At 46.1% G+C, this 13844-nt stretch overlaps 1 protein-coding gene across 2 annotated transcripts in view; it reads right to left on the reverse strand.

Annotated features, from left to right (window-relative positions):
- LOC119399704 (heparan sulfate glucosamine 3-O-sulfotransferase 2-like) overlaps positions 1–13844 on the reverse strand; it is a 145322-nt gene that overhangs the window by 8420 nt on the left and 123058 nt on the right. Inside the window, exon 1 of one of the 2 annotated variants that reach the window (XM_037666533.1) lies at positions 4944–5958. The exons of the other annotated variant lie outside the window; for it this stretch is intronic. Within the exon in view, the coding sequence (XP_037522461.1) occupies positions 4944–5359 (416 nt within the window). The 5' untranslated portion in view covers positions 5360–5958. Of the gene's footprint in view, positions 1–4943; positions 5959–13844 lie in introns of those variants that run through there. 2 annotated transcript variants of the gene reach the window in all.

Below are 13844 nucleotides of genomic sequence, written 5' to 3' on the forward strand. Positions count from 1 at the left end.
TCACGCTTCTATTGCTTGCAGCAATGCTACGTCGTCTGCTAGCTTCCATCTTTATTTTCGTCTGCAACACAATTTTTGTTTGCAGTTGTCTTCGTCTGCGTGTTTTAGCCGATTCCTACCACCAGGGCTTTTCCATCTTTCTTATATATTGTCGTTTAGAACTGTACAGCCCCCTCTTCCTTTTTTGTTCATTGTCACGTGACATCTTTCTAAAAGCCACTTTATGATACGCTACTTTTTTTTCCCTTTCCGAAGCAACCACGTGGAACAACCGCGCCCTCTGGCGAGAAAGGAGGGCATTTCCCGAATGGCTCTTCTATTGCCTCTTATTTATAGCACCCCCCGTGAAGGAAAAGACGAACGAAGTAGCGACGGGTAAAACAAGTTAGAAGTCCGCCCTCGCATGCATTATTCACTAACGTCTACCACTAAACGTTCAGGCTTTGTTGGGGCACGCCTCTGCTATTATTAAGGCCTACTCCGTCCCGTGTGTTTATTTGCGTCGATGTGTTTCATTTGTTATTTTCTTATATTAGCAAAACACCGGTTACCTTGATGGTGTTTCTGTAACAGTTATGCATAGCCACTGGGCTCCCTCTTCCACTTTTGTTAAACCAGCACACTGTTAGCACTGGAGCACCTTATTTTCCTTCTTTGTAATAGTGCTACACTAGCTTTCCTTATATAGTTCCTAATGGAAAGCCCTGTGTAAATGCTGCCCCAGATTCTTTATACATCTCCAAGGTGTTTTCATTGTTCGCACCTTTGATGAAAGAGTTGTGCCCTGTACTCCCCTCGAGGTCGAAAATGTTTCTAGCCTCATTGGCAGCCTTCCGTAACCGAAGCTCTCCCTAAGTGAAATTTCTTTTATGTGCACGAAGTAACGGGCAGCATCGTTTTTTACTTCAATGAGCTGCAAAAATGAGGGTCACGTTCTTTTGAATTTATGATCTATGTTTAGCTTTCTGTAAGACTTGACCCTTGATGCCGTGTACGCCCCACAAGCAGCCCGCCAACGCAATGTGGCATCTTATTGCTGAAAATAGGTTTTTCAGCCAAGGAACTCGCTGGCAATGCGCAAGGCTATGATATTCTAGAGGCAACAGGAACAGTAACTAAAACAATGTTATAGCTTGATTGGAAATCATGTTACGGCGCGTCAGAGCGCATCTATTGGTAAAACAACTCCCTCAACAGCCAACAGAAATCGTAAAGAAACTATTCGCGCACGAAAGGCCATCATAAGGCCAACGGAAATTTCTAAAAGATAAAAGAGCTGGTTCGAGCCTGAATGAGCCTGCAAATACATGTTTCCTGACAGATACGTAATAGAAATACATCTGCCGCCACACCGAAGCTAACGACCGACCCTTTGCGATGCACATATTCTTGAGGCACATCTTATCCCAGAAGCCAGAACGCGGCCTTTCATTATCAAATGTGGGTAATTGCGAATGTCAGTATCGTGACAAAATAGTGTATTGGACATCACACGATACTTACAAGTGAGACAGGCAGACTAAAGGAAGAAAAGAAATATTACCTGCTTCTCAATTTGGCGTGTTCTGACTTGCCACAAATATAACTCTTTAAACGCACATGTTAACTCTCATTTGGAGATCATTAAACTGCATTTACTCGAATGTAATGCGAGTTTCTTTTTTTTTTTCAGATTCTCGCTATCTAAAGTCCATTCTCGCGTTGCAATCGAATAAAGAAATTTTATTTTTTTTTCTTCCTGGACGCAACGAAAAGTCGCCCCGCGTTAAATTGTGGTCGCGTTACAATCGAGTAAATACGGTACTCTCCAATAGAGAGAGAACGTTTATTTTTGAAAGAGAGATATATATGTGGCGAATCAGGACGCACCAAAATGAGTAACAGGTATTCTTGCTTCTTTTTCTTAGAGTCTGAGGTAAATATTTGTCACAAGGACATTTCGGCAATGTGCAGACACTTTCTTGTGGCAGCGCGCTAAGCTGAAGGTCTGTTCGTGTCTAAGCGTTCCCAACACTTAAACGAATTATAAAGAGTGACCATATCCCAACTGCAATTAAAATTCCTTGTCTGCGCAGCAAGACCCCTTCAGTGTAGCACTTCGGGATTAGACAACAAACGTGGTTAAAACTGCCGGAATTTTCATTTAGGTTACTTAAGTGCAAGTATTACTACGCCGCTTTGCGTACAACGAAATGAAGATCCAAGGCGTACGATTCGATGGTTCTGCCTCAATCACTGACATCACTTACTCCCCCAACAGCTAAAGGCACTCGGACAGTACAGACAAAAAAAAAACATTTATCGATTGCCAAACAGTAAGTAGGTGTATGATTCTTCCTCTTTCACATATGTACCACAGGTCTCCTACGAGCGTCTAGAAACTAAGAGCACGAGTAAACGAATTACAGAATTCTTCAATCCCGCCAATTCCCGTTTTAGCGTAGCGCGCCTCCCCGTAAATGGTTCGACTAAATAACTACCCCTCGGGGTCGAAAGAAAAAAGACAACAATCAGTTCAGTGCTCACGTGACAGCTAAAAAACAAATAGCGAAGCGGCGCAGCTCACTGATTGAACAGGAACAGGAAAAAAGGACCAAAAACAACGACTCGACGAGGACAATAGAAAGAAAGCACGGGTCGTCAGTGTTGGCGAGACTCATAAAGGCCAGGCTTCTCCCCGTTCCGCTTACGACCTGTCGCGCTCTCCCCTCTAATGCGTGTCATTTACTGTTTATTAATCGCCTCCCAAGCTGGCGGCCGCTACACGCAACGCACCTTTTGATTACCGCCCCAGCTCCCCCCAACCTCCTTTATCTCCTCGGCTGTCTCCCCTAACACAGGCAGACATTGTGACAACGTAGAGCAGCTCGGTGTCGCCGCCGCCGACTATTTGATTCCCCGTGTGTTTGTCCTCCTCCCTTCTCTTTCTTTTCCCTGCTCTACTTAATCAGGGGCTCGCGCCGCCTTAAGGAGCTCGATTGTGCGCGCTCGATGTTTGCTTCGTGCTATGCTACTGTCGCGCCGTTCCCTTTGGGGAAGCCGTGATTTCTTTTTCATTGCCCGACACGCGTGAGGTAACAGGACGCGGAAAAAAAAGCGGGGTGTCGTTCCGTAGACCTCTGGTCCTATGTGATTTGAAAGGCATTTGTTTGTTTGGTCGTGCACTGAAGACGGCGTTGAAGCGTAGTTTCTTAGATACGTAGCGTGGTCATGATGCCGCTGCGTAAAAAAAAAAAACAAAAAAAAACACCGTTGATATCTTTTTCGTGTGCTACAACCCTAGACGCAGGTATAAGAGAAGTTGTTAAGTTTGTTCTTGAAAAAAAGTAGGTGAACTAAATTATAATGTCAGGGACAGAATTCGCAGCTGATTCCATATGTGCCTTATCCATATGAAACTGGGATCAATTTTGTAAGGGTAATGCAGCAAAGAAACTTGTTTCCTAGATAAATTGGGGTACAAATATTTAAACTCAGCTACAGTTTTCTTTATAATGCTGCAACTATGTTTGTGCTAATGGCAAATTCGCGAGGGAAGCACATAGATAGGAATAAAACGCATGATACAGCAAGCGCGGCTGTCACAGAAAGCATTTAAGGTAAAGGCCAGATCTCCCAATGCTTCTTCTACACTTTCAACCAGTATAACATTTGCTTAAAGAACGAACAACTGGAATAATACGTATATTTACCTGATGCTACAGAATCACATGTTTGTGTTGTCGTCTTATTTTGCGCTTCAGTACCATTAAGGAATCGTGCAAACTCACTTAGCTTGAAACTCTTGCAGGTCTAATTTCAAATACAAGGAACTGTTTTGCATGTTCTAAGCATTGGTTCTTTGTAATCCCGCTGGTTTGCTGGCCCTCTTTCTGTTCGCCCTAACTTCTTACGTCGCCATCTTATTTAGCCATTTAGTGCCATCAGGAAAGCGTCAGCTTCTTGGTTTTATTTATATAGAAGTTGACGGCTCAACGTTTAGAGAAGATTTTTATAGAAGGTTATCGTTATTGCTAATCAGAATGTTATGCGGAGTTAAGCTCATGGACGCCCTTTTTCATTAAGTAGCAGAAAGAAGTGGCATCACGTTTTTACCGCTGCTACAAATCACCCGCTTTTATTAAGCATACCACAACGTGGCTTTGTTTTCAGTCTGCATTTTCCCTTCACGCACTCTTATACTGTGTTGAATAATTCCAGCCCTAGTTACCGGGGTTAAAAACATCTCTTTCTTTAGTTGCACCTACTTGAATGAGGAAAAAAAAAACTGATTCGGAAAGCCTGAAGCATAATAGACATTGAACACGCGAATTGAGAGGTACCTGTAAAGCGTGCTTTGCCTGTAAGGCAACATGGTACTGCGAAGAAGCACAACTTGCGGAGACATTCCTGTCAAGGGCAATTTTTCTGGGCGTGCATTTTCCGCATTTCTTCTGCGCAAGCATCCCCAATGCCAAACAGTCGACGTCACAGCGATGTCCGAGGCCAGCTAGTATGTGAGGCTTCGGTAGTATTCCTTAGCTTGCAAACAATTATGGCCGAACACCTTCAGGCGAACACAACTATCTCGGGAGATAAACATGTGCAATCAGCGCAATAAAACCCTCCGTTATTTTTCGTATTTCGATAACTACAAGCATGTTTAGTAAAGTCAACATTTTCTGCGCCTGTTTCCTTCCTGCAGCGATATTTTATTGCCTACAGCAAAATTTATAAGGCTTTGCACGATCATTCCGCTTTACTCATTTTTCATTGTGGCGCAGATTGTTTTTTTAGTATCTGGTAAAATGTGCATTCCGGTCGTAGAGATGAAAATACGCGAAATCCGCGGCAAGCGATCAGCTAGATTGCTCTGTGGCGTTGCTTCTACCACAATCAGCACGTAATATGAAACACCGGCAAAAGAAATAACCGTGCCGATTCGAGCAGAAACTTCAGCTTACCTGTACCACTCGATGCCCTTGTTGTAGTGGCGATCGAAGAAATGGGTTTCGGGACCCGTAGCTCTGACGTCCGGATGCAACCTCAGGAACTCCAGCAGCGCTCGCGTACCGGCTTTCTTAACACCGATAATGAGGGCTCTCGGTAACCGCTTCTCCAGTTTCTCAAAATCGCCGCTTCGTTCCGACGATGGTGGCCCGTTTCTTTTCTCCCCGTCTTGACGCTGACCAGCCGGTCCATCTGCCGTCGTTTCGTAGCTACTGACGTCACCAGTCTCGACACCGTCTGCTCCATCAGTCAGCGTCGTCTGCTTCCGCGTCACCGTGAACGACGACGCCTCTCCGGTTCCTAGGGCTAGAAGTAAACAGCAGCAAAGCAGCTGAAACAACTGTCCAGAACATTCACGTGTCAACGGCATGTCCAGTTGCAGTAACGAAACTCGTTTTTTTTTTTTTCTAAATGTTATTTCGTCGCGTTGTCATTTCCGTCAATCCAGCAGATGAATCCCGATATTCGGAGATGTTTCCGGGTCCAACGATTGTCATTGCTTATGCTCATCAATCACGCTAATGCTGTTTTGACGTTGTCAAACTCTCTGGCCCTACAGGGATTCTACAACCAGTCGCACATGCGAAGTTCAGGTTTCTAGCGTCTCTACGGAAAATACGGCGATAATCCAGCGTTTTCTAACGCTCTTGACTGACGAATACATCTTCGTAGTCTTATCTTATTCGCCCCGTCTCATAGCAGCACGACATTCTGCTCGGCGCATCACCGCATCTAAAGAAGACGTCGCTCCATGACCTTCCTCGGCGCCGAGCAGAGCCACGACTGGCACAGATGCTGAGCTCGGAGCGAAACTCGACTGGCGCTCCCCAACGCCGCCCGTTTTCCATCGTCTGCCTCTTTACCTCTCTTTACGTTTATTCCTCCCTCTCATCTCTCTATCGGGAGAGGAGGGGAAGCGCCGACCAGCGCGACAGCCGCGCCACTTCCGCTCCTGCCGTGCATCGCGGGAAACAGGACTCCCCGCGCTCGCCGTAGCAGTCAATATTTTTTCGCCCTGTCGCTTCGTCACCGCCGCGCCAAGGAGGGCTTTGAGTTGCAGCGTTGTTAATCCGTTTAAAATACACCGCTGAGGTGACCGTGATCCTTCTTCTGGAAGCCAGCAATAATATTATTAATAAAACGCTGCCACTCAAACTAATCACTGCGACTGCGCGAACTTCACGTAGTTCCCATTCGATAAGTACTCCAAAACGATCGCTAGGCACTTTAGAGGGCTAGACATGACAGTTAGCATCAGCGTTTCAGCTCTCCTTGTTGACGTTATGATTTACGAGAAGTCATTTTCTCATGTTTATGTGCCCGAGCTTGTTCCTGTCTTTCTGCATCAATTAAAATCTGCGTTCTTTTATTGAAGTCACATTCTTTATTTTAGGAAACGCAGTCAATGCAATTTCTCATCGCATTTGCCACATTTCAGATAAGATAGGATTCAAATTAGTCTGCGTGATTAGAGATCACGCGTAAAAAAGGGGTCATAACTGTGCTTCAATTTCTTGCAGCCTTCAGTGAACAGCGGTCTTCAGTGAATAAAATGGCCGCGTATCTGCGTGCTTCGCTGCAAATGTCGTGTAAAGACGATAGAAGAGGCGCTGTGTGAGATATGGACGCCATCTGGCAATACGTCGGGAAACATGAGTGCTGTGTTGCGTGCTGGTAGTCCCGGCGTAGCAGCAGGCGAAGACCGGCGGTGACCAACGCGACCGGCGGGGACGCCAGCCAGCCCCAAAACGCGGTTTGGCGCGAAGCGCTGAAGCAGAGAAACGTCCGCACTCAACGAGTACACTCCACACACTCTTTTATTTACACGTCGCCTGGGTAAAACAGGAACGCCAGAGCGGCGCCCACAACCGGCAGCCTGAAGGCCGCCCACAACGCTGCTTTTTCATTTTTTAAATACTTTTTTTCACCTTCTTTGCCTTCTCAAAACTAAAGTTTTTCAACACCAACCCATGGCATTCGTACAGTGCAATACAGAACCGAAACCGAAACACAACCATGAGTTCGTGCGAAGGGCACGGAGGAAGGCAAATTTCAGCGCAGTCGCATTTTCAGCTTTGTTGAAACAGCGCTCACTAGACGACGACGAAGTAAAAGAAGGCACAGGACAGGCAGCGCCTGTCCTGTGCCTTCTTTTACTTCGTCGTCGTCTAGTGAGCGCTGTTTCAACAAAGATGAACGCATACCAACTCGCTCAAGCTTCCATTCTTATGCATTTTCAGCGCAGCTTAAGAAACTAGGGTCCTTAAAATTACGTATGTATGCATTTTCTATTAAAGGAAACTCGACTTACTGCGCAACCAGCAGGAAAGAAGAAGGGAGACAGGAAAGAGCGCAGACTACCAACTCCTGTCTCCCTTCTTCTTTCCTGCTGGTTGCGCAGTAAGTCGAGTTTACAAGTATGAACCAACTAGTCTGCAAAGAAGTTTTGCTATTAAAGGAACACGCCACCTAATACTTACCTAGTGATGTTGCACCTCAGATATGCATGATATTTACTTTTTGATCGACAACGTTCACAAGTATGAACAGCCGTACCAGTTCAAGACGGCTGGCCCTTGGGCAAGTGGTTCAACTTTGGCCGAGTTGCTGAATCGAGGGACGTGCCGACAAACAGAAAGACAGAAAGACAGACCAAAATTTCTGCGTTTAAGTTCCCCAAGAAAGACTATCGTCTTTAAAATAATATGCTTATCAGTGCTCACATGCGGTGAAATTTTTGATGCAGGAAATGTAAGACTCATATGCAATTATTAGATTACTTTGTCGTTAGACCTTCGATCTCTGAAGAACTGAAATGAGCCATTTATCAGACATTTCGTTGGGAAGAACGCGTCGAATAAGCCTTAACTCTTATTAGTTCATAGCGAAATGGAAAGTTTAATTCCTAACGACAGCGTGACAAACAGCGACGCTCAAGATTTTGCAACCTTCACAAATGACCGATGTATCATTATTTCAATTGTTCTCTATGTTTTTCTCCTAGATAGGCAGTTCTTTACTGCTGACTTCCATTCAACGCTCATGCCAGAACAAAACAAATACTCGACAAAATATTTGTGCACTCTTCACAATGATGGTAGTATGATCGAGGAGTAAGACTTCAAGAACGTAGCGCTTTTCTAAACCGATCTCCGATGTCAACCTCACACCGCGACGCGTCCACGATGTCTTCCGTATGAAGCGTCGGCTTCGTTGTCCTCTGTCATTAATCACAACGGCATCTAAAGTCTTGATCACCCTAAAGGTTCAGAAATTTCTCCCTCGCGCGTTCTTTCGTACTTTAAGTTTCCTTTTGAGCAAACATAGGAAAACTACATCACATGCAAATGGAGGGGTAAAGCAACGACACGCGATAGCAGACGACACGTATCGTCGTCTGCTTGATCGTTCCGCGGTGTCGTATGTTGGAGAAACGAAAAACGCAGAAGCGCTAGAGAGCCAAAATGGCGTGCTTCAGTAGCGTCATTAGTCTACGTCACTTCCCTTTACGCATACATTCGTCCATTGTTTGCACTGCTTCCACCCTTTCTCTCTCTCCACCATCATCCCATTCACTGGGGGAGCCATCTTTTTGTTACTACCTTTTTGCACTTGATGCCGCGAGCGTAATCTGGGTGTGCACTTGCCGAGTGTGTTGAGAGGAAGCCCCGCGATGGGTTCCGATACGGAGGGGGCGTTTCCGGAACGCATCCGCCATTGTTGGCACGTTTCCCCTAATCTCCGCGGATTAAGCCCTGCAGGCGGACGGATACGCATCTCCTGGGCGAGCCATTTGCATGGATTAGCCATTGACCCTGACTCATCGTGGCTTTTTCGCTTTGCGAAGCTAGACGGGCTGTTTCCCTTCCTCGCTATGCCCGAACCATATCCGACGCAATCTGCGCGTACTGCCTGGCATGTTCCTTTACTAGTGTTCTTTTTTACTGCGTTTCGAGAAATTGAAGGCTTCAGAACCAACAGAAAGTAGATTCCCGATGTTGATCTTGAATCAGCGACAATCCTTCAGCCGGTCCCCGTCATTCTCATTTTAAACGCATTTCTTTTTCGCCAGGCGGCACGCGTTTCGTTGCTCTCGTTTTTTTTTTTTTTGTTTATTACTCGTTTCTAGGTTTATCTCGGCTTGAAAGTGCGTCCTTTCGAGGCGGTGAAGGTATTACCAAAAAACCAACAAAGCAAAACAAAAATGAACGCATTGCGGCAGAAGGGGGATCCTAAAACGATAGGCGAATTTCCGGTTTGGGACCCCTCTAAAGGGTACGCACTGGCTTCCTATATAGCTGGAACTCATGAATGCAAATGTTGATACGCGTTTTGACCGCAGGCTTATTTAAGTAAGCGCCCCCTGCGCAGTCTATGCGACGTCTTTTTGCTAACGCTGTTGCCGCAACGTAATTCACACCGCCGCTCATTCTTCGTGATTTATTGCTTTCAGCGCTGAACGTAGTGAATAAAGTTGGAACGGGAGATAGCCTCAGCACATCCCACGTCGTTTTTTTTTTTATTCTGTGTGCACTGATAGATATATCTGCAAAATGGAGCAGTAGAGCCACGTTTCCTTTTCTTGTTTTTCTTTATTTTCAGGAGCCTGCCAAAACCCAGACCTATGAAAGCTTTTTTTTCTGCGTCATACCTCAAAGTCTAGGCATACATCAAAAGCCCAGAAGCGGTATCTTTATTAAATGCGAGACATTTCTTAGCGAACCTCTGGCACTTTGAGCGTTTCTATCTACGTATCTATCTATCTATCTAGCCGCCTACGTCTGGATGCTCTCATGATTGCCTCCTTAACTTGGTGTAGACCAAAATCGGCATGGAAGGGTAACATGATTTGACGAATATGGCTGTCGGGTCATGACATGAATAAAGTGAAAATCCTGTCGCGTACGTCGTCAAACCCTTTCCTCCAGACACGTGTGGCACATGCCCGTTTACCACGGGCCGCGGTGTACGGGTATGCGCCACAGGGGATTGACAGTTTATATATACCCAGGAACGGCGAGAACAGACATTAAATGCGAGAGCGTTTAGAAAAACCGACATCGGCAGCGTTGACCCGACGAATGGAAAGAATGAAAATTGGGATCCCAGCAGGAATCGAACCCAAGCATTCTGCGTGGCAATCAGGTATTCTACCACAGAGCCACGCCAGGTCTATAAGCTGGTTTGGAAAAACAGCCTATGCAGGCGTAATGGCGGTGCAACGTCATTTGTGGTTGTGGTGCTTGCTATCTAATTTTACAAGAAAGCAATAAACACTATACACGATACTCTTACGATGCCCGTACTCCTGCGATACAGACGTCATATCAGATTAACGTCTGTGGTTCCAGTGTTGGCTCCGCTTTTATAGCAGTCTAATAAACATTACATTTGTATCCCTATTATACAGCAAGCTATATTCAAGCAGTGCTCGACTCCGGAGGAATACATTAACGAAAGTTACGTATGATATTCACATCATCGCACCGTAAAGTGCACTTAGACCGCCAGAACGACGCAGTGTCTCCTTCATTTCCTACGAGGCTGGGCGATGGCCTCATGCTGACCGAGGATGATGCCAGACTGATTGACAGCCGCTTTGTAGACTAGGCTACGTAGGCCACATACGCCCATGTAGTCTACGAATACGACTAGCACCATCCACTGATGTTGGTCTACGTAGCACTATCCAGGCCTACCAGCCTCGATGGCCTATACCTCACCAACGCGAAGAGTGACTTCAGATTCCAACATGTCGCCGGCTCTATCTACAGACAATTTGCCGACGAAATGACAGAGGCATCCACGATTTCCAATAGCTGTATTATACCTCATATTTCACTACACATGGACCCCTCGTCACCGCGATCACGACTTGATCCGACAACAAGTCATGACCAGCTGCGGGTGCTCACTGATCACGGGGATGATGACCTTGTTCAAGAACTGCCAAGAACGTCTTCCACACATGCACACGGGGTCGTGAAACGTGCGTGCGTTCTCTATCATAAGGAACAAGTATAAGCACTACATATCAGCTTATGGCTTTTGGTGTTGGTATAATACTCACGTTGCCGTTGCCAGCGTTACCCAACTGTAAACAACTGATTACATAACACATATGCGGCTCTTCAACATATATGTGTGCGTATAAAATTGATACAAATCTTTAGCGTCATTTTGTGACGTTTCGCGGAGCAAAAAAAAAAAAAAATTACGCCACAGTCACCTTCCCACCGCATGCTTCGCATCACATCGACTGCCATGGTACGTGGGATCAGCCGAATTTTTCTTTTTATTTCAGAAATGGGGTTGAATTCGGATATTTCTATGTACAGTCGACACATTTCTATGTACGCATATTTTTATACACGTGGTGTAGTGGCTTAGAGACTGAGCTGTCGCGCTGCAAATTTCGGGGACACGGCTTTTTTTCCCGGACACCCCAACGACCGCACTTCGATGGGGGAGTGGGGTTGGGGGGGGGGTGGGGGTCGGATCATTTAAAGGCACCCATTCACTTACACTTACATGCACGTTAAATAACTCACTGGTTAAACAACTCGCTGCAACCGTAACTGGTCATCCGTTACGGTTGCACCAATCGGAGGAGCCAACGTACAAACTATATCAGTCCGCGTGCATCGCTTCAATCCGTAGTACCATAAGTTGACGAAACTGTGCCGAGTGTTGCGTATACGCCAGACCACCAGGACAAGCGATTTTGTAGAATAAGTGGATCGTGTCTATTAAAACGCCTCACACCTTAAAGACCTCTTAAGGCAGCCCGGTGAAGGCACGAGCGTAGCATAAATTTTGGAATAGGAGCCAGGCGCTTTATGCGAGGAGGCTCGGTTTGCTTGGTGTGCACTCGATATATTCCCCCCTATGGTGATTGCCGCAAGACATGAGTACGCGGTAAGTACTTCTGTTGTTCTATTAAGGCGAACTATATTACTCTATTAAGAGTAACAGACTGGATTCCAAGGGAACGCAAGCGTGCGAGGGGGAAGCAGGGAGTTAGGTGAACACACGTGAGATCAAGAAGTTTGCGGGGATAACGTGACCGCAGCAAGCCCAGGACCGGGTTGATTGGCGAAACACGGGAGGGGCCTTTGTCCTGCAGTGGGCGCAGTCTGGCTGATAGTGATGATGATGTTGATTAAGGCGAAAGTCCTAGATGCCTAATCAAACGCGAAGAGTGACCGGCGGCGGCGTCACCACGAACAATGCAAAAAGACACGTGATCAGAGAGTACACCTAGATGACGTCACAGGTAGCGAAAATTTTGTGACGGCATTGCGGCGCTATCATGGCCTCACTATGAGGTCACATAACATGGCGTCACATGGTGACGTCATCACACTAAATGATCGCATGGTCAAAGGTGAGCCGATCCTGGAGGCAGTGCAATACCAGGTGAGGTGTAGAAAGGTTCCAATGCCTGGGATCTTGGAGGCAGTGAAAATCATTGTGGGTGTCGAAAGATTTTGGGGAGGTGGGGAGCAGGATTAGTAGATCGACCGAGACAAAAAAAAGAAGTGGCTTTCGCCTTCGTGTCGCCTTTGTGTCGCCTTCGAGTCGCCTTCGAGTCGCCTTCGAGTCGCCTTCGAGTCGCCTTCGAGTCGCCCTCGAGTCGCCTTCGAGTCGCGTTTTGGCGAATGCATAAGGGACCCAGTGAGCTTTTGAACGTGCCGCGCCGCAAAGCGAAGGAAGCATTTATTTCAGATAACCATTTGTTTTTTGTCTTGAAGAAGTGATTTCATTTATCTATGTAAAGTTTTTGTTTTCCATTTATTCGACGTGCAGTGTCGTAGCTTTGTAACTCAATTCCTCATGAGCTGTAAACGCAAACCTTCTTCCGATGAGAAATATTGATTTTCTGGCACAGCAGATACGGACCCAGTGTACAGCACAGGCTCCGAGTCTTTGAAAAGCCATCTTCAGCTTCGCGTTACAATAGGCCAGCTGTTACAACCCGCTATTCACCATCGAATGTCATCAGGCTTGATTTAATTACTCCTGCATCCTCCTCCCCCCTCCCCCCATATTTTTTTCAATCGCTCATTCAACCTCAATTCTAGCTGTCGCATTCTCTTCAACCGAATCAGAATCTCTTATAGAAAAATCTGAACAACTGAATCGACCACGAAAATCACAGGTCCCCGCTCGTTTCCTGCCTTGATTTCTCCCTCCATTTATATTACATACTTTTCTTTTTTTTTTTTTTGACGCCACCACGATCTCATTTGTCACATAAATCAAAGAGTAACTGACAGTTCCTCGTGCTTCCTTAGACACGTGCTGCGCGTTCATAACAAAAAACTGCGTTCACTGGCGTTAACTTTTTTTCTGAAATCCCGGATCCAACATAGTCACACCGGGGAACCATGTCGTATCCGTGATCTCGTTGGCCCATTAGGCAATCGCGGGGTGTAGAACTGTCCCAGGGGAGCCATTGACAACCACTCGAATGGAACGACACGCGCCTCGAGCACGTTTCGGGGAGACGGTGCGCAGTCCTCCCCATCCCAGCCATAGACGCGTGCAAAATTTAATTTTACATTTTTTTCGTCCTTCTCCTTTTCATTACCGATGCTATAAACTGATCTGTCCGTGTGAATCTCCTGCTGCGGTGATTGGGAAACTGGATTACTCGAGTTCATTGGCAAATAAAAGAAAGAAATAGGTAGAAATAAGTGAGGTACTTCGTACTACATGCATGTACGCTGTGTGTCATTTCATCTTCAAAGCAGGCTTGCTTTGTGTCTCCCTGACGCTTTTTTTTTATTGATGACCACCACTTTCTTCGATGTTTACTAGCTCGAGAGTTGCGTGGTTTATTATAATACCAC

Source organism: Rhipicephalus sanguineus, chromosome 7 (genome assembly GCF_013339695.2).
Source record: "Rhipicephalus sanguineus isolate Rsan-2018 chromosome 7, BIME_Rsan_1.4, whole genome shotgun sequence".
Lineage (NCBI taxonomy): Eukaryota > Metazoa > Arthropoda > Arachnida > Ixodida > Ixodidae > Rhipicephalus > Rhipicephalus sanguineus.